This window comes from Camelina sativa, chromosome 1 (genome assembly GCF_000633955.1).
Source record: "Camelina sativa cultivar DH55 chromosome 1, Cs, whole genome shotgun sequence".
NCBI classification, from domain to species: Eukaryota; Viridiplantae; Streptophyta; class Magnoliopsida; order Brassicales; family Brassicaceae; genus Camelina; species Camelina sativa.
The window spans coordinates 19,275,815-19,301,924 of NC_025685.1; the positions used below are offsets into that span (position 1 = coordinate 19,275,815).

The window sequence follows — 26,110 nt, forward strand, 5'->3', positions numbered from 1 at the left end:
ACTCCCCCTCAAGATGGAGCGTGCAGATCACAAACGCCCATCTTGGACATCAGATTAATGAATTGAGGCTTACCCAACGCCTTAGTTAAAACATCCGCTAACTGCTCTTTAGTACCAACATGTGCTGTAGTGAGAACTCCACCTTTAATGGCATCACGTACCCGATGACAATCAATCTCGATATGCTTCGTTCTTTCGTGAAACACGGGATTAGCGGCAATATAAAGTGCAGACTTACTATCACAGAACAGGCGAGCCGGTGTCGATGATGGGAAACCCAAATCCGTAAAGAGTTGTCTTAACCACAATATCTCGCGTGTAGCAGTCGACATTGCATGATACTCAGCTTCACAAGAAGAATGCGACACTACTTTTTGTTTCTTAGTTTTCCAAGATATCGGAGACCCACCAAGCAACGCAACATAGGCTGTTAAAGATCTTCGTGACAACGGACACGTACCCCAATCAGCATCGCAATACACGGAGAGTTGTAAATCGGAACGAGACCTAAGCAAGATACCTTGCCCTGCCGTCCCTTTAAGATACGTCACTACTCGTAACGCTGCCGCCATAAGCCTTTCACGTGGCTTTTGCATGAACTGCGACAAAATGTGAACAGAGTATNGACATCAGATTAATGAATTGAGGCTTACCCAACGCCTTAGTTAAAACATCCGCTAACTGCTCTTTAGTACCAACATGTGCTGTAGTGAGAACTCCACCTTTAATGGCATCACGTACCCGATGACAATCAATCTCGATATGCTTCGTTCTTTCGTGAAACACGGGATTAGCGGCAATATAAAGTGCAGACTTACTATCACAGAACAGGCGAGCCGGTGTCGATGATGGGAAACCCAAATCCGTAAAGAGTTGTCTTAACCACAATATCTCGCGTGTAGCAGTCGACATTGCATGATACTCAGCTTCACAAGAAGAATGCGACACTACTTTTTGTTTCTTAGTTTTCCAAGATATCGGAGACCCACCAAGCAACGCAACATAGGCTGTTAAAGATCTTCGTGACAACGGACACGTACCCCAATCAGCATCGCAATACACGGAGAGTTGTAAATCGGAACGAGACCTAAGCAAGATACCTTGCCCTGCCGTCCCTTTAAGATATGTCACTACTCGTAACGCTGCCGCCATAAGCCTTTCACGTGGCTTTTGCATGAACTGCGACAAAATGTGAACAGAGTACGAAATATCAGGACGAGTGTTAGCCAAATAAATAAGTCGTCCTACGAGTCTTCGATACGAAGCTGGTTCAGGAAGAAGAGGACTCGTATCCGAAGCAAGGTGATGATTCTGCTCCATTGGTGTTTCAGCTGGCCGTAAACCAAGAAGACCAGTTTCTTGTACTATATCCAAAGTATATTTTCTCTGTGTCAACATAAAACCTTCCTCATTACGGGCTATTTCAATACCCAAAAAATATTTGAGCTTGCCCAAATCCTTCATACGGAAACACTCGGCCATATATGTCTTGAATTTGCGGATTGCCTCACTATCATTTCCACAAACAATAAGATCATCAACATAAACTAAAACACGAATCTCGACACTCCCACGGGTATAGGTAAATAAGGAGTAATCAGAGTAAGACTGAACAAATCCGGCTTTAGTAAGAGCGGTAGAAAGCTTCTCATACCAACAGCAAGGTGCTTGTCGGAGCCCGTAAAGTGATTTATGGAGGCGACACACTTTATTTGGGTCAGGATGTGTAAAACCTTGCGGAAGCTTTATATACACTTCTTCATGAAGATCACCGTGAAAAAAAGCGTTGTGGACGTCCATTTGATGCACTTCCCAATTATTTGCAGCCACAAGACGTAACAAACTTCGAACAGTTGTCATTTTTGCCACCGGTGCAAACGTTTCAGCAAAATCTTGACCCGCAACTTGTCGATTTCCTAGCACCACAAGGCTTGCCTTATACCGTTCTATACTTCCATCAGAGTGAAACTTGATTATAAACCCACATTGTGTCAAGAGCCACTTTTCCCGGAGGTAAATCGACATAACTAAACATGTTAGTTTCCTCAAGAGCACCAACTTCTTTACCCATAGCATTCGTCCACTGTTTGTCTTGAATATCCTCTTTGTAACTTCGTGGCTCCACTGATGCACTAACCGCTGCAAGAAAAGCTTTGTGGCGGGTCGAAAAACGTGCATCAGTGATAAAATCGGTGAGTGGGTATAGTGAAGTACCTTGGACCGTGACGAGAGAATCGCAGATGGAGTGATCGGGAAGAACGTGATTAGATGGAGTGCTTGCCACAGTATTATACAACATGTAATCTTGCAATCGAACAGACGGTATCTTCGTACGCTTACCCTGTCCTAATTCAGCTTTGACGGTACTAGGATCATCATTCACAACACTAGCAGGAGAAGTTCTAGGCGACACAATGGGTCCAACTTCTAGAATTGCAACATCAAGATCAGCAGGACTAACTTCACGAACCTCTGTTTCGACAACTTTGTCTGGGGAGTCCGTCTCACTCGTAGAACCCACGACACTCCCCTTGTTTTCAATATTTCCCGATACGTCAAGAAGCCAATCAAAATCACAATTGTCTACAACACAGCTAGAGGGTTCGGATTCCAACTGAGAAGAGAAAGGAAATTCAGTTTCCTTGAATATCACATGACGAGACACAAAGAACTCATTTGTGTCCAAATCGTATAAGTTCCAGCCTTTCTTACCGTACGGGTAACCAACGAAAACACATTTTCTACTTCGTGAGACAAACTTGTCTTTGTCTCGTATCTGTTTGTGAGCATAACACAAAGAACCGAACACTCTCAGCTCATCATACGAAGGTTGTTGTCCAAACAACACCTCATGAGGACACTTATGACGTAGAAACTTTGTTGGTGTTAAATTAATAACATGAGCTGCAGTCAATACCGCTTCTCCCCAAAATTTGGTAGGCATATTTGCTTGAAATAACAACGATCTTGCAACATTTAAGAGATGACGATGCTTTCTTTCCACTCTACCATTTTGTTGCGGTGTTCCCACACAAGTGGTTTGATGTACAATACCCTTTTCTCGGAAGAAAGATGACAAACACAAGAATTCTGTTCCATTATCACTTCGAACCATTTTAACCGCCTTACCAAATTGTTTTTCTGAATAAGCACAAAAATTTTGAAGAACACTCTTAACTTCTGATTTTTCTAACAGCAAAAATGTCCACACATTACGAGAAAAATCATCCAAAATTGTCAAAAAAATATGATGCTCCGTTAGACGCTTTGATACGATAGGGACCCCAAACATCAACATGGATTAAGGCAAAACACTCACTTGTTTTATTAATACTTTCCGAAAAAGAATCTCTAGTTTGCTTAGCCCGAAAACATGTGTCACACGGACTTGGACTAGCAGAAACAGAAACACCAGAAAACAAAGGCATAGTAGCTAATACTGAAAACGAGGGATGACCTAACCGCTGATGCCACAACTGTTCATCAACCTTCCGAACTGTCTTGTTTACTCGAGCAGTTTTGTCATCCGCAAAATAATAAACTCCATCACGTTCTTTCCCGGCTCCAATCAACGTCCTCGAAAACCGGTCCTGTAAAACACACACCGCGTCGGTGAAAAACGCAAAACAATTAGAATCCTTCAAGAGTTTTGATACCGAGACTAAAGATCAATTCAAATCTGGTACATATAAAACATCATATAAACTAATACGATCCGACAAACGGAACACGCCAGTTTGTCGTGATGATGTTGTACTTCCATCTGCAAAACCAATCGTATAAGGTGATGTATCTTTGAGATTTGAAAGAACAGACAAATCTCCCGTCATGTGATGAGAAGCTCCTCTATCAAGAATCACATCTCCACATATCTTACCAATCAATTTGTCACCACCTCCACTTGATTTTTCTTTCAACATCTGAGAAAGCGCACGTAACATTTGTTCTGGAGTGAGATTAGTAGAACCCGCAACATTCGGATTGACACTTGTTGCATAGGCAATATTAACTTGTCCTCTTCCTCTTCCACCAGAAAAACCACCACGACCACCGCCTCGGTTTGAACCACGTCCTCCTCTACCATTCCTCTCGGAGAACCACTCTGGATATCCTACAATCTGCCAACATGAGTTCTTCTCATGACCAGCTCTCCCACAGTTGGAATAGAGTCGATCACGTCCTCTGTTTCCACCGAAACTTTGACCCCCAAAATTACTTTCTTCACGAGAATCACGTCGAGCTGTATTTGCATCACCACTCCCTTGTTCACGACGAGCTAGAAATCCAACAGCTTCATGTTGTTGTTCACGTACCTTTGCTGAATTCAGCCTATCTTCTTCTCGAATCACTTTGTTGTACACTTTCCTGAGATCAGGCAACGCATCAGCCTCAATAATTGCAGTCACCACATGTCCGAATCTCGACTCGTCGAGACCCATCACGAGCTGATGAACTCTTTCATCTTCTCTCTCCTTCTCATATGCTGCTCCCGCAGAACACGTACAAGCCGGTGGTGGCCTATACGTTTGCAGCTCCTCCCACATCTTGGCAAGCCGTCCATAGTAATCAATCACCGCTTGCCCTTCTTGTCTACATGAAGCTAACTTAGCCATTAGTTGATGCACACGTACTTTATTCCCAACTGAGAAACGTTCTCGCAAATTGTCCCACAACTTGTGAGCATCGGTGATAAACGTCACCGTTGATCTAACACGTGGCTCAATCGATGTTCGCAGCCACCCAACGATCATGGAGTTCACACTAAGCCAAGATTCCAAATCAGCATGACCCTCCGGTGGTTTCGGCAAAGACCCGTCAATGAATCCAGTCTTCCTCTTGGCTTGAAGTGCGTTCAACATCTCCGTAGCCCACTCATTGTAGTTATCTCCTTTCAGCTGCACCGATGTGATCAACGCCCCTAGGTTGTCGGACGCGAACACAGAGTAAGGGGTTACGGCTACCGCTTTCTCTACAGACCCACTGGTCGCAACAGTTTTCTTATCATCTTCCCCCATCTCACCGAACGAGAGAAAGAAACAATGAACAAAGAAAAGAAACTAAGATAATTAAAAGAATCAGAAACTCAAATCGTTTAGAAAGATCGATGCTCTGATACCATGTAAAGAAGAATAGAATAATTTTGTGTGTGTATTCATCGAGGTTTGTACAAGGTATTTATACAACTTTGGTAAACCCTAAGACAAAGATTGCTGACCAAGCAACTATACAAGTCGGCTAACTATCGAGGCCTTGTATACATCGGCCCAATAAAAGACGTAAAGCCGAAATCCAAAAATTGGTGAGGCTAAAGATCATGAAACTCAATAATTGCAAACGACATGCAGATGATTGGAAATGACTCTTCCAAGAGCTGATCCGGTGCCTTATGTTCTCAATCAAAGGGAGACAATCATCAAGAGACATCCTCTTGGTGAGCAAAGGCAATCCCAAGTAATGAACTGGCACTGGCAATGAGCCACTCGTAAAAGGAAACCGAGACAGGACAGCATGCCGAGAAGAAGCAGAGACACCAGCCAAGAATAAAATTGATTTTTCCAAGCTGATACTAAGCCCCGAGAATGCTTCTAAGTCCCTGAAAACCTCTAAAATCCCCTCAAAGTAGATGTTTCTACTTGTTTCTCCCAGGGAAATTACATTGTTCAATGCGGACTAAAAAATGGAGCCATTGTGTCTCTTGATCTACGTGAGAGATCAAGGATAACTAGACACAAGATAAGACATCATCAATCATCGAGTAAAGCTGGTCAAACTACTACACATAAACTAAACAGTGGTTCGAGGTACTTCTAAGATACATCTTTTTCATATCTCTCTCTTGAGAATTCCTCACAAAAATTATGGTGATACTTATTTCTAACTATATATTACTTTTGGTAGCTCCAAGGAAACATAAATCTGTCTCACCTAATCTACATGCCCTCATCTATTACATGGTTGCGAAACGATTGAAACCATGTAGGCAACTTCTCTTTACTTTTTTTTCTTTTTCTTTTTTTGTGACTCTTTATTTCACTCATTGCTTCTCTATAGCCTGAAGATGCTGAAAACTTATGATCAGTATTTAATATATGGCAAGCTCCATAGATGGAACAATGAGTACTACCCTTACTAGCTCTAGCTTCTGCATATAGCCCCACCAATTATCTAAAGAGCAGACTTTTCTCTTATCATATATCAGGCTATACGATCAACTAATGGTAGCTATACAAACATATGAAGGATACGTAAATTCTCATACTCGTATCAAATTTGACATCGACCGTCAGAAAAATTTCTTATATCAAGTAGTAAATGGGAACCATATATGTTCGGAAGACAGAATTGTGATGTTGAATTCAATAAGATGATTTGAGTTTCCTTATTTTTGTTTGTCTTGTGTTGTTTGTTTCAGGAGGATATGACTGCTATACTCGCATTTGGAGTATCAAATCTGGTCAACTTCTGTCGGAAAACAAATTCTCCAACTCTGTCCCTTCAGTTGTGAGTTGGTCTACTGTTGCAAGTACTTGCTTTATTGATCTTTAATCCTGCTTCTTGACTTCTTTTCCTCTTTATCTCTAGTGGGAACTGAAACTTGAATTGTTGTATTTTCAGGGAAGGAGACTGGAATGCTAGAATTGTTCTGTTAAGGTTTAACTTACACAAAACTCACTCAAACCCATAAATAAGAAAAAGAGGCAAAGGAAAATCAAAATTGCTTTTTAGATTGAAGATCGCTGAAAAGGGAAACAAGAAAGTAACGATTTTCAAGTAGATATTGGTTATACAACGAAACTCAGGTAGATCTCATAGCGATCACCTCCTCAAGCTCGCAGGCTTGTTCACCACACAAAGCAACAAAAAACATAAAAGGAAAAAGGCGTGAGCTCACTTCAATAGACTTCTCTTCACCTTGAAAACCTCTTAGGGAAAACAAGGCTTTTGACTCTGACTCTTTAAGTCAGACCCTCTCCTTCGTTCTGAGTCTCTTCCTTAGCGTTGGTTGACTCTCCCTCTTCAATGTTAACTTTCTTAGCACTGGTAAACCTTATCATGTTCACGAGGCATGGCTTGGATCGAGTGCAGCAATAATCGAAGTGTTTTATTAACATACAAAAGATAAGAGTAATTTAGACATAATTGAAAATTTAGTAATTTTTTTTTTTGATTTCATTAATTAATACCTTATAATTACCAACCATTTACTCGAATCAAATATCTCATCAAACAACAACAATAACTAGCGAAAAACAAACGAACAATCTTAACCAATGAAGAACTAATTATTAGATTTTCTAGGGGTACAGATTGATATTACTAATTAATAAGATTTTATAAAATAAATTGAATTATACCCAACTAAAACACTCTTTCCACGAGTTCGAGTCACAATACTAAACAAAAAATTATAATACACTTCAGTTCAAAAACAAAATTATATCCAACTAAACAAATAATTTGTTTATAATTATAGGTTAGAAAATGGTTAATATCTCCTTTTAATCTAAATTCAAGAAACAAATGCTAACACAATCACAAAATCAATGAAAACACACAAAAAGTAGACACAAATAAAAAATTCATAAGCAAGAAAATATTAAATGCACAAAAAATAATGGGCAATCTATCATTTGTTAAAGATAGTTTTTTTGGTTTTTTGATAACTCATGACCATTTGTTACCAATGCTACTCGATCCTAAGTGGCAGGACTTTTCTCCCTTTACCACTGGACCATTTGTTAAAGATAATCTTCATAACACATAGTAATTTTTTTTTATCTCAACAAATTATAATATTGACATTAAGCATCCACAACCAATATCTTATCTTGCACCTGAAAAAAATATATTTCCATGTGAGTATTTGTAAAGTGCGTGCACCGAGTTCTGGTTTTGAAGCTTGGTGTCAGTTGGCACTAAGGGGATGTTGCTCGACACCAAACAGTGTAAAGGTTATAGTTTCAGTTAATCTCAGGTCCAATGTGGTTTAGCGGTTTTAAAGAAACTCTACACTTACCCTATAAAAAGAGAACATTGTCTTCATGTGAGGGGTTCCTTCCCCTAGTCGTTTTCCTGCCCTAAAGAAGAGAAGGGAGATTTAGGGATCTCTGGATGTTAGGGAGGTAAAGTGAAGAGATGATTTGGTCGACCTAACACCCACATACGGACAATGTAGAATGGTCCAGAATGGCTACTTTGAGGCAACATTTGGAGGATGAAACGAAATCCGTTTTGGCTGAAATTTGGTGGAGAGCTTCGCGGTGCTACAAATGAACGGTTGGTTTCTGATTTAGTCAAGTGTTTTTATTACGGTCAGGCATAGACTATTTTGTGGTAAGGTTGGGGTGTCGAGCGACACCAAGGTGGTGTCCGTCAACATCAGCATGTTGTTGTGGTTTCAGATCGCTGGAGTTAGGTTTGGATGTGAGATTTTTGAATGAGGTGATGTCGTGGGCATCAGTGTCTGCCGACAGTAGGAGAGTGTCGATCGACACCATGTGTGTTGGATCGCAGGTGGTGCGATGGGTGAAGATCAACACTAGATGGAGGTGTCGATTGAAACTGGAGAAGTTGTTTGTGAATTGGAGTATTCCTGGGGAAGTGTTTTCCGTGGCTGGACGAAATCAATTATTCCAGCCCACCTTTCTTGTTACTCGGTCGCTAGGAGTGGTTGATTGTGCGATTCAGTAACTAGATGAGGTGGGGTTTGGTGTACTTGTAGGAGTTCTTGTAAAGAGTGATTTCTATGCTGGTTTTCTTGTTGGAATTATGGGGTTCCGGTGAGATCGTTTCTCGTGGATCCTGTGTGAGGAATAAGAATCCGGGTGCGATCATCTCAGTTTGATATTAGAGCGTATACGGTTCTAGGACAGACTCTATAATGGTTATAGACTTGTTTAGGTCGTTTAGATTCGTTAAATGCTACGAAAATTCATAGAGGAGTTGTTGAGATATTTGATCCAGATGTGACAAGTGAGAAAGAAATTGTTCGGATAAGGTCATCTGAGAACGGTGTTCGTGAAGTTAAGTTGGGAACTTACTTCATCGGAATGGTTTTAAGTACCTTAGGATAGCAGGACAGGAATTTCATGCAGCTTAAGAGGGGGTGTGAGAGTGTGGCTAGTGTGGGTTTCTATTCAATTGGTCTTGTGAGTGTGGCAGCAGGTTGCTCAGGCCCAATTGACCATATTGCGAATTTTCTGATAATGCTGGTGGGAGAGGATTTAATAAGATGATTAGTTCTTATGGATTTTTGGTCTGTGTTGGAGTCTAATGATTATGCGGTTCTGGAAATAGGAAATTTTTATGATAAGTTAGAACTATTCCATTTAGAGATAAGGCATGTGTAAACACCCAGAGTAGCTGGGATGTTAAGAGGTTAACCTGATGAGTGGTCATGGTTGTGTTGATATTCCAGTGAGGAAATATGGTAGTTGGTAAGACATTGCAATGTTTTATGCAAACCACGATAGTGACAAGATGTAGACCTCGGAGGTTGGGAGTGGTCTCCAATTTTTGTTGTACTAGCCAGTGGGGTCAGAGTGTTGTGGACTGTTGGGTTGGGTTGTGGTGTGAACCGTTGCGATAGTGGAAATGTTTTGCAGTTGATTGCGGTGTTGTCATATTCGAGGACGAATCTATTATTAGAAGGGGAGAATTGTATCGCCCGTGAACCGAGTTCCGGTTTTGGAGCTTGGTGTCGACTAAACCAAGGGGGTGTCGCTCGACACCAAACAGTTTAAAGGTTACGGTTTGGTTAATCTCTGGTCTAATGTGGTTTAGCGATGTTAGAGAAATTCTAAACTTTCCCTATAAAATAATGCTCTCTTCATGTCAGGGGTTCCTTCCCCCAATCGTTTTCTTGCCCTACAGAGGAGAAGAGATATTTGGGAATCTATAGATGTTAGGGAGGTGAGGAGATGGTTTTGGGGATGGGAATGAAGGGGAGTGGTGATGTTATGGCACAAAGGAGGAAGGGGAAGCTCTGCTAGTAGTGAGGTGTTGCTCTTGTCTCAGATTCATCCCTAATCCAAGGTAACTGGTTGACGTTAGGCTTATCTAGGGTTTTGGGATGATTGTGGTGGTTTTGTGATGGGTAAGATGGTTTGAGAAGAATCCATGTGTTGTATTTATGGTTGTTGTCCTTGTAAATACATTGGTATGTGCTTAATTGTTGGGGAAAACGTATTGGTCGTGGAGTTAGGTTTTGGTGGACGAGAGGCGCTTAAAATTGACTACGGGTCGTATTTCAGGTGTTATTTCGATCGACACCATAGTGGTTTCGGTTGACACCAACACCCATATACGGACAATGTGGACTGGTCCATGATGGTTTCTTCAGGCCAACGTTTAGAGGATGAAACGAAGTCCGTTTTGACTGAAATTTGGTGGGGAGCTTCATGGTGCTACAAGCTCCATATCCAACGGTGGGTTTGTGAAATGAATGGTTGGTTTAGGATTTATTCAAGTGTTTATATTGCGGTCTGGCATAGACGGTTTTGTGGTAAGATTGGGGCGTAGAGCGACACCAAGGTGTTTTCGGTTGACACCAGCATGTTATTGTGGTTTCGGGTCATAGGAGAACGAGTGGAGTTAGGTTTGGATGAGAAAATTTTGACTGAGGTGATGTCGTAGCATCAGTGTCGACCGACACTAGAAGAGTGTCGATCGAAAACATGTGTGTTGGATCGCACCTGGTGCGATAGGTCAAAATCGGTACCAGGGAGAGGTGTCTAGGGATGGTTGGAGTGTAGAGCGACACCAAGGTGAGCTAAATGAGCTCAACGAGCTCGATGAACAAGCTAGGTCAGCTGAGCTGAGCTACACCAGCTGGAATGCTGACTAGCTCAGTTGGACGAGCTGGCCGACAGCTCAACGTAGCTCAGTGAACTGATCCGGTGTTGACCCAGCTGGGTGGTCCGGTCAGCTTACACTCGAGCTGGAGGAGTGTGGTAGCTTGGTAGTCACCATCGAAAGGGTGTGACTCTTCAAATAGACGCGACCCATCGAAAAGGGGCGAGGAATGGGCGTGTCCTTTCATGGAACACACCCATTGCGGTCCTATATAAGGGATGGACTCCCAGCCCATTCAACACACCATCATCCATCCAATTGTTCATCTTTTCCTAAGAAGAAAAGAGGGTGCGGCTCGGCGAGTACTTCGATACTCGTCCGAACTGATGCGCATGCTACCTCTCTATCGAAGGTATGATGAAACAAGCGACGTTTCGGCAATCAGGCCGACCTGATCGAAGGATAAGTTACGGTTCGATCATGGACTCGAACTTGTCAAAGGATGATCGACGGTTCAATCATAGCGTCGAACTGATCAAAAGGTCATCAACGATCTGCGCCAATGGATAGATCGATCGAGGGTTAACCGGTGATTCAATCGCTAGTCGGATCAGGTGATCAAATGATCAACGATATTAACCGTAGGTTAGATTTATCGGTCGGGTTGTTGACAAGTCGTTCGGAAGTATCGGTCTGGTCGGTGGATGATCAGCAGTTAAATTATTGGATTGGATCGTTCGATCAGACCTGGCTCTAATACCAAGACCGGTAAGTCGATGGAGTTCAATGGTATGACTGATGGGTCAACTAACGGTACGTCCAGTGCTAAGCTTCGGGGACATGAGTGATTCGGGAAGCCAATAGCGCAATCGATCACTGTGAACCAAATGGACTATAAGTCCCATCTCTAATGTGCTAAGCCTATGGGGTAGGTTGGTTGTTTGGTTAAGTGACAAAGAGATGGGTCAAGGGTAAAGTTACATTCTGTTGCGTATAAGGTTTACAAAGCAAGACCGCAAGCCAAAGCTAAGTAAACGTGTGAAATCAATGGATGTTCGGCCGGGAATGGGGCCGAACAGAAGCCGTGATCACGGACGCTGGGACGTCCATGTCGGGGTCTTTCAATTAGGGTTTGGTGGATGAGAGGCACTTAAAATCGACTATGGGTCATACTTCAGGTGTTGTTTTGATAGACACCATAGTGGTTTTGGTTGACACCAACACCGAAATACGGACAATGTGGACTGGTTCATGAAGGTTACTTAAGGGCAACGTTTGGGGCTGAAACATAATCCGATTTTACTGAAAATTTGGTGGGGAGCTTCACGGTGCTAAAAGCTCTATATCCAACAGTGGGTTTGTGAAATGAACGGTTGGTTTGGGATTTATTCAAGTGTTTATATTGTGGTCTGGCATAGACGGTTTTGTGGTAAGGTTGGGGCGTAGAGCGACACCAAGGTGTTTTCGGTTGACACCAGCATGTTATTGTGGTTTCAGGTCGTAAGAGAACGAGTGGAGTTAGGTTTGGATGAGAAAAGTTTGATTGAGGTGATGTCATAGGCATCAGTGTCGACTAACACTAGGAGAGTGTCGATTGATACCATGTGTGTTGGATCGCAGCTGGTGCGATAGGTGAAGATCGGTACCAAGTAGAGGTGTCAATCGAAACTGGAGAAGTTTTTTGTGAATTGGAGTATTCGTGGGAAAGAGTTAGCCATGGCTGAGGGAATCAAATATTCCATCCCAACTTTCTTGTTACTCAGTCGGTAGGGATGGTTGGAGTGTAGAGCGACACCAAGGTGATTTCAGTCGATACCAGCATGTTATTGTGGTTTCGGGTCGTAGGAGAACGGGTGGACTTAGGTTTGGATGAAAAAAGTTTGAATGAGGAGATGTCGTGGGCATCAATGTCGACAAACACTAGGAGATTGTCGACCAACACTAGGAGAGTGTTGATCCACACCATGTGTGTTAGATCGCAGTTGGTGCGATGGGTGAATATCGGCACCAGGTGGAGGTGTCAATCGACACTGGAGAAGTTGTTTGTAAATCGGAGTATTCGTGGAAAAGTGTTAGCCATGGCTGGAGGGAATGTAATATTAAGCCCACCTTTCTTGTTACTCGGTCGGTCGGGATGGTTGGTTGTGAGATTCTGTAACTAGATGAGGTGGGGTTTGGTGTATTTATGGAAATTTTTTGTAAGAAGAGATTTCTACACCGGTTGTGTATGGGGTTCCGGTGAGTTCGTTTCCCATGGATTCTGTGTGAGAATTAGAAATCCGGGTGTGGTCGTTTCAGTAATACTCCCTAATATCTATTTATATGTAAGGATATTGAGGAAGTACATGAGCTTCCTACCATTCCTTATGATTTATGATTACTTAAAAACATTATCCGTAATATCTCAACTTTGTTAGATACCTTTGATTCTTTTTCTTTCATTTTAAATGAACAGTTTGTACCAAAATTTTGATAAAATGAGATTGGGATTCTCCAAAAAAAATATCCAAGTATAGAAAGCATGCAAACTCTCAAATCATATATGATTAATCATTTTCTTATCTCCTTATACCTACCTCTAGAGTTAACTATATTCATTCATATTTCCGGTTTACATTTATTTTTACTATTTTTTTGTATTCAGTGGTGTTTTTATTATGCTTGGTTCCATTCAGTGTCCCAATTGATTTTCTTGTACTTTAGAAGTCTTATAGCATATATTTATATCGCAAGAAAAATGAAGTCTTGTAGTATATTTGTGTGTTTTTGGCTTTGTATGTTTTATTTAGGTTTCTGTTTTTTTTTGTTCATTTGATGTCTACATATTGGAGGACACATCTTTTGATTAACAAAAAAGAGGATAATGTCGAATAAGTAGTTAAGTTCTATAAAAATTGATTCGAACGAAGGCCTTCTCATGATAGGATCAAGCTCAAATTTAGACAAAACATAGGATATTGAGTTAGCTTTTTTATTAGTGGTGGTCTAAGATCATTCAACAGTTATGGCCAATTTATTGGAAACGTATCAATCTGAAGCGCAGAAGAAGCTTGACCAAAAATTTCATCCAAAATTACATCGACCAAGTGTAGCGACAAAACTATTCTGCTGCAGCTCCAAAAAAAAGTTATTTTTTCTTCACTCCGACTCGATTTGTCACCATCATTAAAGTATAAAATCTTTTTCAAATCAAAAGGCATACCGATTTTGTAGAATTGTGAAATTCATTTCGGTTTAAATAGAAAAAACTTTGATAACAAAAGTAGTAGAGCTTTTCCATTTCAAGAGAAACTCCATCTTATTAAGGATCAATCATGATACATGATTTATTCAATCACATATTCAGAATCAATCATATCTTCTAATCATGATACATGATTTATTCAATCACATATTCAGAATCAATCATATCTTCTAATTATGTAAATAAGATTCTATAATTACTTACATTAGAATAGTCTAGAAATATATCTGTGTGTATATATAGGTACTCCATTGTACTCAATAAAATCATCCATTACATTAAACATTTACATGGTATCACATCCATATATGATCTCTGAGAAAAGAATTTTTTTTTGATAATGGAGGTGAGTGCATTGCCTTACGAAGCTACTTATCGTCTCATGGTATTACGCATTATACGACGCCACTTCACACACCGGAGCATAATGGTATCTCGGAGCGCAAGCATCACCACATTGTTGAAACAGGTCTCACACTCTTGTCTCGTGCTTCCATGCCTACCAAGTACTGGTCCTATGCATTTGCAACAACAGTGTATCTTATTAATCGCTTACCGACGCCAGTCCTTCACAATATCTCTCCGTATCAACGATTGTTCAACAACACGCCAAATTATCAAAAACTATGAATCTTTGGTTGTGCCTGCTTTCCTTGGTTGCATCCATATGCTTCTCATAAGCTTGAAATAAGGTCCAAACAGTGTGCTTTTCTTGGATACTCACAAACATAGAGTGCTTACTATTGCCTTGAAATTGATTATGGTCAGATTGACATGTGAAATTTCTTGAAGATAAATTCCCGTTCAAAGCACCATCAAGATTTTCGGTGTCACTGAACTCCACTGATCCCATGATGTCATCGGATTCTGCTTCTCCACTCATACATTCATTCTCCCCGGGCGAGGTCCTTCACCCTCATCTGCCGTCAATTCCATCACAACCTCTTACTCCTCCACAAGCACCACTCTCGCCGGTGCTCACCTCACCCTCCACGACGGCCTCTGCTACCTTTGATGCCTCTTGTTCCCCACAATTGACATCCTCTCAAGTAAGTTCTCACGATTCCCTCTCTTCTTCCTCTTCGTCTTCCCCCATCTTCCTCTGAGCCCACTGCTCCTACTCAAAATGGGCCGCAACCCATGACCCAGTCCAACAAACCTCCTCCCAAATCATTCCAACATCCGAATAACCCTCACCAGGCCCAAACGGAATATAATCCAACAAGAAAACTTAAGCCCAAATACACAAACCACAAACCAATCAGTTTCTCGATCGGGTGATACTACTTCATCTTCCACCTCCGCCTCCGTTCAACCCCTGCCAATAAAGCCGGTGCCTCCACCAAATCCGGCGAACACTCATTCCATGTCCACTCGTTCCAAGAGTGGTATTGCCAAACCAAACAAGCGATATCTACTCACGGCTATCATTGCCTCGTCTCCTACATCCGAACCTCGTACGGCCATTCAAGCAGTCAAAGATGACCAGTGGAGGCGCGCTTGCAGGGAAGAAATCAATGCCTAAATTTGTGAGCATACTTTGGATCTTGTTCCTCCACCTCCGAATAATGTCACCATTGTTGGCTGTCGTTGGATCTTTATGACCAAGTTTAATGCGGATGGTTCGATCAACCGGTACAAAGCTCGTTTAGTTGCCAAGGGATACAACCAACAGCCTGGTATTGACTATGCAGAGACCTTTAGTCATGTTATCAAGACAATGATGATCAGGGTTGTTCTTAATGTTGCTGGTTATTGTGGCTGGCTGATTCGTCAATTGGATGTCAACAACGCTTTCTTGCAAGGTACGCTAACTGATCAGGTATATATGGCCCAATCTCTTGGTTTTATTGATAAATACAGACCTCATTATGTGTGTGAACTACGAAAGGACATCTATGGGCTCAAACAAGCACCTCGAGCCTGGTACTCTGAGTTGCGGACATATCTTCTAGCAATCGGCTTTTCCAACTCCATGGCTGAGACATCATTATTTATCTCGCGTTAAGGCTGGTCCATTGTTTACATGTTAGTATACGTGGATGATATTATTGTCATAGGTAATGACAATTTTCTTCTCACTCGCACCCTTGATGCCTTGGCCACCAGATCCTCCGTCAAAGCTCAAGAAGACTTGTCTTATTTTCTGGGAATTGAAGCTACGCTTACGGTCACAGGTTTACATCTCAATCAACGCAAATATATAGTTGATCTTCTAGGGCGCACCAACATGTTACAGGCTAAATCGGTCTCTACACCAATGGCGATCACACCAAAACTTACTCGTTACTTGGGCACTCGACTCTCAGACCCCACTGAATATCGGAGCACGGTTGGCAGTCTTCAGTAGTTGGTGTTCACTCGTCCGGATATTTCATATGCATTCAATCGTTTGTCACAGTTCATGCATGCTCCTACATCAACTCATTGGCAGGCGGTTAAATGGGTTCTCCGGTATCTACGGGGCACATACACGCATGGCATTTTCCTTAAGTGGAATAACCCTAACACTCTCAATGCATATTCAGATTCAGATTGGGCAGGAGATTCAGATGATTATGTCTCCACCAATGCATATGTTGTCTACCTTAGTCACAATCTGATATCATGGTCATCTAAAAAGCAGAAGGGTGTGGTGCATTCTTCCACAGAGGCAGAGTATTGTTCGATCGCTAACACCTCTTCGGAGCTCACCTGGATATGTTCGTTACTTCAAGAACTTGGCATTGCTTTATCAACGATTCCAATAATATATTGTGATAATATGGGAGCCACATATCTATGTGCAAATATGGTGTTCCACTCGAGGATGAAACAAATAGCTTTGGTTACCACTTCATATGTGGTCAGGTTCAGTCTGGAGCTCTTTGTGTTGTACATGTCTCCACCAAGGATCAACTGGTAGATGCGTTAACCAAACCCTTGTCCCGTGTATCGTTTCTTCATATGTTTAGCAAGATTGGAGTTACACCGAGTCCCTCTATCTTGAATGGGCGTATTAAAGATCAATCATGATATGTACACGATTTATTCAATCACATATTCAGAATCAATCATATTTTCTAATTATGTATTCAGAATCAATCATATCTTCTAATTATGTAAATAAGATTCTGTAATTACTTACATTAAAATAGTCTAGAAATATCCCTATGTGTATATATATATATCAGTACTCGATTTTACTCAATAAAATCATCCATTACATTAAACATTTACACATCTGACTACAAAATGCTCGAAGAGAACTAAATTATCCACGTTTGACCACCCTGCAAGATAAATTGTCTAAGGGGGTGTATTAAAACCATGATTTTGGAGAATTTGATGGGATTTAAGAAATTTGAAATTTTGATAGATTTTAAGGAAGTAGATATGATTTTCTGTAAAATTCTTTCAAATCCCACATAAAAACATGAGATTTGGATTTCTGTATTTTTAACTAAACAAAGACTCTAAAATCTTCCAAAATTCCTAAAAGTCATTAAAATCCAAATCCAAATTCACAAACTTTTTTGAATAACAGTGGATTTTAAAGTAGATTTTTAAATAATCAGTTCAATAACAATAGATTTTAAAGTAGATTTTTAAATCATCAGTTCAATAAAAGTAAATTTTAATAGATTTTTTAAAATTCATGATTGAATAACATAGGATTTGTAAATTTTATACAAATCATTTAAAATGTCAACTTGAATATATCCCCTAAATATTGTGTAATGATTTAAATATGGCTTACACACGTAGGTTTAAAATTTCACAATATTAATAATTTCATAATGATCGTTAAGTTTCATGTTTCAAAAAAAAAAAAAATTCATGTTTCATTCCACGAACAAAATAAAGTATATTTAAATGAGATGTATTTTTTAATAAATAAATCGAAAAATTTAACATCTAAAAAAGTAGATGCCTATTTTTTGGATTTTTTTCCCCTACATATCCACCAATGGGACTGATATTTTAATTTCACGAAGCAAATATAGGAAGAAATAAATATCTCACGCGGACCAAATTTATCATAAAAATAAATAAGCACGTGAAAGTAATGGTCGGTTCGGTCTAAAAGATGCGTAGAACGTTCCTCCCCCAGTCCATCATCACCCACAACTTTTTTTTGGGTATAAAATTTAGCAACACAACAATATAATACATCCATCCACTCCAAACTTTCAATTTCCAAATAAACAACACACAAAACGGTAAACTCCTTAAGAGACTTTGTTTTAGTTTTGTGTTTTTGTCCTTATTGTGTAATGAATGTTTTTTTTTTTTGGTTAACCGTTGATTTCTCAGATCTGATTTTGTCTTTTAAAAAAAAATTGTAATCCTTATTGGCCTCTTCTTCTCCCAGATCGGCGGAGACATGACGGCGGCACAAGGGAACTCCAACGAGACTCTTTTCTCTTCTTACAAGATGGGAAGATTCGATCTCTCTCATCGGTGAGTTCAGCTGAATTGATTTTTTGATGGTCTATTTAAGTGTTTGTTGTAATCTCATCACACGATTGCGTTTGCGTTTTCAGAGTGGTTCTGGCGCCGATGACGCGGTGCAGGGCGTTGAACGGAGTTCCAAATGCGGCGTTGGCGGAGTATTATGCTCAACGCACCACTCCCGGCGGCTTTCTCATCACCGAAGGCACTATGGTCTCTCCCGGATCTGCAGGGTAAGCTCGTCTTTTCAATCTTTCCTTTTCTTTCTTATTAATTTTAAGACCAAAACTTATGTACCGTCAACGACGAGATAACGTCAACTATCTATGAGATGACGTCAACTAACTGTACTGTTCGATAACATTAGTTTATGTTGTAGTTTAGAAAACAATCTGATTGTTATTATAATATTAAATCAACTCATATTATTTTTATTTGTTTTTTTGGTATTTGATTTGTTTTATCATATTAGTAGTGTAATAATTCTACACGTAAAATAAAAAGGATCTGGTTTTGGATTAGAACTCTGTGATCTTTTAGTATACTATGATCTCTATTTTAATGACTTTTGCTTGTCTCGCTTTTAAAGGATATCATTTATCAGTTTTTCCACTATAAAAGAAACGTGTGCCTTTTGAATTATTTTGACATGTCATTACAAGTTATGTGTGAGTGACAGGACCCACCAATAGTTGTGTGGCGTGATTAAGAAAGGAGATTTTTAGATCTATCAGCCACATATAAAGAGAAGCAAATAAAAAGAATCATGTTATATATGAACATATTCAAAGAGCAAATGTTTCTTTGTATCTCTTAAAACAATAACTGATATATATAATGTTGCAAGGAATGAACCTTGTAATGTTGTTGTAAGGAACAAAACTGATACAAATAAAATTTTGTAGGTTCCCACATGTGCCTGGAATCTATTCGGATGAACAAGTAGAGGCATGGAAGCAAGTTGTGGAAGCAGTTCACGCTAAGGGAGGTTTCATCTTCTGTCAGTTATGGCATGTTGGACGTGCTTCTCATCCAGGTTTATATCTCTACTCATTAACCACTCCTAATTTTTTAAGGAATAGGGTAATTATAACATTTTGAGGTTTTGTACAGTGTATCAAGTTAATGGAGGGTCGCCAATATCGTCAACAAACACACCCATCTCCGAAAGGTGGCGAGTTCTTTTGCCTGATGGGTCACACGGGAAATACCCGAAACCCCGAGCATTAGAAGCTTCCGAGGTACGTCAAGTGGTGGAGGATTATAGCCGCTCTGCTCTTAATGCGATCCGAGCTGGTTTCGACGGGATTGAGATCCACGGGGCGCATGGTTACCTCATTGATCAATTTTTGAAAGATGGGATCAATGACCGTACTGACCAATACGGAGGCTCCATTGCAAACCGTTGTAGATTCTTACAAGAAGTAGTGGAAGGTGTGGTTTCAGCCATAGGAGCTAGTAAAGTTGCCGTGAGGGTCTCTCCGGCAATAGACCACATGGACGCAACTGATTCTGACCCGTTATCCCTCGGGCTAGCCGTTGTTGATTTACTCAATAAGTTACAAGTAGCTAATGGCTCGAAGCTCGCTTACCTTCATGTAACACAACCTCGCTACCACGCCTACGGCCAAACTGAGTCTGGAAGGCAAGGCAGTGATGAGGAAGAAGCTAAGCTAATGAAGAGCTTACGAACGGCTTACAATGGAACCTTTATGTCTAGTGGAGGATTCAACAAGGAACTAGGCATGCAAGCTATTCAACAAGGTGCTGCGGATTTGGTTTCATATGGCAGGCTGTTTATTGCAAACCCGGATTTGGTTTCGCGGTTCAAGATTGATGGAAAGTTGAATAAATATAATCGGAAGACGTTTTACACTCAAGATCCAGTCGTTGGTTACACGGATTATCCTTTCTTGGCTCCTTTTTCCCGCCTCTGAGTTTTATTATCGATGTTGTAAAGAGAACAATATATTGTATTATGTAAGATGACATGTGTAACATTTCGAATTTTAATATACCAGATAGTCTCTATTTGATTTAATGAAAAAGCTTAATTAGAACACGCAATACGAGTTGCATACATAATATTTATTATTATATTTTTGAAACTTCTAAAAATAAAATATTTTTCTTTTTTCTATTAACAATAACATAATCAGACAAAAAAAAATTCTTCTACAATATGAATCTCAAAATTTCTTATAGCAATGATGTGCAAGTTAAACCCTACACTTTTGGCAACATTTTTAAGTATTGTTATATATTATACAAAAATTAAAATATATAAAATGTTCTATAGAACAAAAATTAACAAATACTACAAAAAAAATTATTACCAAATTGATAAGCTATATTAATATAACTAGTAATATATATTTAAAATTTTTCCTAATATGAGTGAATCTATGTTTATCATGTTTTCTAGAGGCTAATTGTTTTAAAGAGTTTTTCTTAGTGTCATTGCAAACATAAAATTGTAGTATAGTAAAATTGAATCAAATAAAATAATCAAAAAATAACTATATATAAAAGTATTTTTTTACAAAATATTCCTCATTTCAAAGTTTAAAGCAATATAAATAGAAGATACATACATATATATATATATATGTTTGTGTGTGTGACTATAAGTTTATCTAACCAAAAATAATAATAAAATATTAAAATTTAACCAAAACTATTTTCTCTTGAAAGATAAATAAATTAGTGGGAAGAATGAATGTAAAATTCTTAGATAGAAGTTACATTTGAGTTAAATTTAGAATTATACATGATTTTAAATATGAGTTAATTACAAATAAATATTTTAATTTGTTTTGACTTAAAAGAAAAGGAATACCAAGTGGCCTAATCAAAATTTAAACTTACAAATGTTTTGGTTGTTTGTTGATATAAACACAACACTCACACATAATAATTCAAATTCATATTATTTTTGAAGTGACAAACTAAATTAGTTTTCTTATAAAATTATATGAATTTCAATCTAAAGATTTTTTAAAACCACAAGGATAATTTCTATGTTTTTGGTTTTTTTTTTCACTCATCAATTTAATTTACTATGCTAGATTTCATACTAATGATTTCATCTTTAGAGGATTTAATTAAATGATACTTTTAAAAATTATATTATTTTCTGAAACGATCCGACATTTTTTTGTTTTCAATTTAATATTAAACTAGTTATCCCAAACTCACTAACAACTTAACCCCTAATCATACCAAACAGTAGAAATAACCAACATTAAACCAATTAATTAAATAACCAATAACGAATAAAAAAAATAACATCTAACCAATAATGCTAATAACATAAATCAAATCATAGAACAAGGAACCAGCAACCTAAACATCCGTTCTAGATCACTACATTCCATTCTAGCAACCTATCAGCATCATAGAAAAAAACAATCGAGTCTCTAAAACATCCGCCTTTTCATTGCTTGATTCCACGATCACACTTTGCCTTTACCTGCACCACAACACAAATGAGATGCGTGAGTATTATCATAAATACTTTGTGAGGCGATCCTCCCATCTATTAGGTTATACACAAAAGCGAACAAACAATCACAAACAATACACAAAGGAAAACAAGCAAACCAGACAACTCTGAACAAGCGCGTTGACTCTACGCACTTGTATCAACCGACGCACACCTTGCGTCGATCGATGCAACATCCTTGCGTCGACCGATGCAACATCCTTGCGTCGACCGATGCAACATCCTTGCATCGACCGATGCAACATCCTTGCGTCGATCGATAAATCCTCCAAATCCCTAACTGCATAGATCGATGCACTCCTTGCATCGACTGCAATCCCAAACGTCTCCGTCAAATCCCTAATTGCATCGACCAATGCACACCTTGCATCGACCAATGCACACCTTGCATCGATCAATGCAGTCGTGCGTTGCAACGCTTCTCACAATCTCCTCCGTCTCTTCTCGACTCCAAGATGTTGAAACCAACGCCAAAGGCCACATAAACTCACAGCAAACATCCACATACAAGCACAAAAGCAAACAACACCAAAAAAAACAAAACACAATCAAACATCTAATCGCTTAGATCAGCTCATGGTCACTCACTCACCTTATCAAACTGATTATAACAACAAATACAACCAGTTGAGACTCTCCTAACATCTGCAACAGCCCAACAACGCCCTACAACAAGCCACACAACCAAAAACGACTTTATAGCAAAACTAGACAGAAACATCATAAAAGAATAGTCTCAAAGACAAAACCCTAAAATAAAAACCAACCGTTAACTATCAAATCTCTCCGGTGAAAAGCTAGCCATAGACGTCACGAAGCTTCCCACAAAATCTCGTGTCGATCAGAAATCAGACGAGACCACGATCTCAGTTACAATCCCTGATGGTCCCAACTCGCGTATAAGAAAACCTGTCTCACGAAACTGCCAATAAGTTTAAATCCAAATCAACTTGTTTTAAAAGGAGAATGACGATGAAAGGCTTGAGAATAACTCTACCACATTTTGTTACCTTTGACAACGATTTGATATGTCGAAACTGTTTCCTCCCAAACCCTAACGATTCGGTTCCTTCTGCTTCTCTCTAACACAAAGCTTTGTTGATTTCTTTCTCCTTCTCCTTCACAACAAATCGACCAAGAGCTCTCTCTTTCTCTGAGCGACCAGTGTCGACAATCACAAAAAGGAAGGAGGCGTCCTCTTAATAACAAAAAGGGGTTTTGGTTTAATTATATTAAAGTGTGATTTAACTAAACCAGAATTAATTAAACCATATTTTGATTTAATTAATAAATCGATCAGCTTAGTAAACCAACCGGAAACTAAACCGACTCCACTCCAACTCTCGATGTAAACTCCAATATTTCATATTTTTTTTGGGACACGGGCGTTATACTAAAAAAAAATAACACCCAAAATTAAATTTTTATATTATATTTCTAACTTAATTATATAACTTAATTATATTTTCATAAAATCTTTAGAATAAATTATAAGAACTTTCGGTCTTTATGGTGTGATAATAGAAAATTGATATTTTAATGATTTATACGAGTTAAATTTTAATTATTATATAAACATTTTATATATTCAAATAAAACTAAAAATATATATACTACAGAAAATTTTTAAAATTTCAAATAATATTTTTTCAATAAGTATAATAGATTTTTTTTAATAAAATTAAAATTAAAATTATTTAATAATTATTTTACTCTGTATATAGTGAAGGTTGTTTATCTAGTATGCTTTATTTCTGGATAACTAAAATGGTATTTAGAAAAACTCAAAACTACAAAAATTGGAGAAAGAGATGTGGCATGAGTGTAGTGATGGGTGTGTATGGGAGTGAGTGAGAGCTGTGAAAGGGAAGAGTCGCAGAGGGTGCAGAAGTTATCAGAGTTTGCAGACTCACTCATTATTTGCTCTCTGACTCATCCACCTCTCTCTCTCTCTCTCACTCTCACATACTTTTTTTTCTTAAAATTTTCTCATAAATTATTTAACACAAGTGGACCGTGTACACTTAATTTTATAACTGTCTATGTGTTTTCAAGTACCACGAGTCCTCTTCCTAAGTCCTAACCAAAGGATATCTAGTTCCATTACACGATATACATAAACTTAAGACAATATTAATTAATTTATAAACTTATTACAACTTTCACAAAGAAGTAATTTCTTTTAATCTTGTTTTCTTTCTCACCTATTTTATAAAGTTTTGAGGTATATAAGTTAAGACACAAAAACGAAATCAATACAATCCAATATTAGAACTTATTTCTAATTAATCTTATGGGTTACTGCTGAAATTGCCATTTTGTTTCCCACAAAATTTTAGATTTGTCATTTGCTTAATGCCTTTGTAAAAATTGTCAATTTTGCCTACCTGAAAAAACTATATTTTTGTGATTTTTTTTTATAAAATACATATTTAATAATAAATACTATAAACCCTAAAGAATGGAACCAAGAAAATCCAAAACATTATATGTAATTTGTTAAAAAAAAAACAAAACTTTAAAACGAACAAATCTTAAGTATATAAATCAAAATGATAAAATCTACAAATGCCATTTAAAAAAAAAAGAATTTTTCCTAATTATTTCTAATTTTATATCTTGCTACACTTTTTGCCGCTTAGGTTCATAACTTGTTAGATTCTCGTTTCCGTTACCAATTTTCTCGTGTTTCAATAAAAAGTTTCTCGTAACAAAATCCAAAGTTACAAAACATCTGAATATAATACATAATAGATTAATTCATGGGAAGAGATAAACTTAAGTTACATACATACACATGCCCCTTGTCACAAAATCTAGCTTTAAGAAAGGGAAAAAAAAAACCTGAAATGGTGCTTAAGATGGAACCAAAACTAAGGTGAAAAGAAATTTAAAAGAAAAAAATAAAAAGGAATAATAAACAAGAAGAGGACATGAAGCACAGAGATTCTGCAGACTGCAGGTGACCAATGGACAACTTTATCAATAAAAACATACCTACTACTCTCTTACACTTTCAATTTTCCAATACAACCCCAATCTTTAATCTTTCTTCTTCTTCTTCTTCTTTTTCATATCTCTCTCTCTCTCTCTTCATGACAACTAGGATTCCATTCACAAAGTCACAGTGGGAAGAGCTTGAAAACCAAGCTCTTGTGTTCAAGTACTTAGCTGCAAATGTTCCAGTTCCACCTCATCTTCTTTTCCTCATCAAAAGACCTTTTCTCTTCTCTTCTTCTTCTTCTTCTTCTTCTTCTTCCCCTTCACCGTCAAGCTTCTTCTCTCCCACTCTTTCTCCACACTGTAAGCAACCTTTTTTATCTTCTTTATTTTGAATTGTATGATGGTTTCTTGTTATATGAGAGTTATCAATTCTAGTATCTTTACGGTTTGGTGCTGATGTAATGAGTTTGAGTTTGGTAGTTGGGTGGAACGTGTACGAGATGGGAATGGGACGAAAGATAGATGCAGAGCCAGGAAGATGTAGAAGAACTGATGGCAAGAAATGGAGATGCTCCAAAGAAGCTTTTCCTGACTCCAAGTACTGTGAGAGGCATATGCACAGAGGCAAGAACCGTTCATCCTCAAGAAAGCCTCTTCCACTTACTCCTCAACTCACGCCAAATCTCTTTCTCGAGTCTTCTCTCTCTTCTTCCAGGTTTCAAACTCGCCTTCCTCCTCTGTTTTACTCTTAATGGCAACACAAAAATTGACCCTTTTCCTCTGAAAAAAAAAACAATGTTTGAAGGGTAAGTAGAAGAAGAAGAAGTGGATACATGGATGATTTCTTCTCCATAGAACCTTCCGGATCAATCAAAAGCTGCTCTGGCTCAGCGATGGAAGATGATGAAGGCTCATGTAGGGAGAAGCAGCCGGATCGACATTGCTTCATCCTTGGTACTGACTTGCGGACGCGTGAGAGACCATTGATGCTTGATGAGGAGAAGTTGAAACAAAGAGGCGATGATGATGAAGACGAAGAAGAGCAAAGGAGCAAGAGGCTTTATAGGTTTCTTGATGAATGGCCTTCTTCTAAGTCTTCTGTTTCTACTTCGCTCTTCATTTGATGATCATCTATTGGTAATGCAAATTTCTCTGTTTCTTTTTCTAAGTAATTAGGAGTTTTTTGTGTG

At 38.7% G+C, this 26,110-nt stretch overlaps 3 protein-coding genes across 3 annotated transcripts; 2 read left to right on the forward strand and 1 right to left on the reverse strand.

Annotated features, from left to right (window-relative positions):
• On the reverse strand, positions 1,958-5,015 carry LOC104709756. Its single transcript, XM_010426320.1, has 3 exons — positions 3,725-5,015; positions 3,389-3,661; positions 1,958-3,141 (listed from the first exon to the last, which is right to left on the reverse strand). The coding sequence occupies exons 1-3, from the start codon at positions 5,013-5,015 to the stop codon at positions 1,958-1,960; spliced, it is 2,748 nt and encodes a 915-aa protein (XP_010424622.1).
• Positions 18,129-20,526, forward strand: LOC104699268 (12-oxophytodienoate reductase 3). The gene is made up of 5 exons (XM_010414599.1): positions 18,129-18,240; positions 18,393-18,481; positions 18,565-18,705; positions 19,378-19,508; positions 19,586-20,526. The coding sequence occupies exons 2-5, from the start codon at positions 18,405-18,407 to the stop codon at positions 20,407-20,409; spliced, it is 1,173 nt and encodes a 390-aa protein (XP_010412901.1). The 5' UTR covers positions 18,129-18,240; positions 18,393-18,404; the 3' UTR covers positions 20,410-20,526.
• Positions 24,899-26,104, forward strand: LOC104699276 (growth-regulating factor 6-like). Its single transcript, XM_010414605.2, has 3 exons — positions 24,899-25,280; positions 25,401-25,635; positions 25,726-26,104. The coding sequence occupies exons 1-3, from the start codon at positions 24,947-24,949 to the stop codon at positions 26,042-26,044; spliced, it is 888 nt and encodes a 295-aa protein (XP_010412907.1). The 5' UTR covers positions 24,899-24,946; the 3' UTR covers positions 26,045-26,104.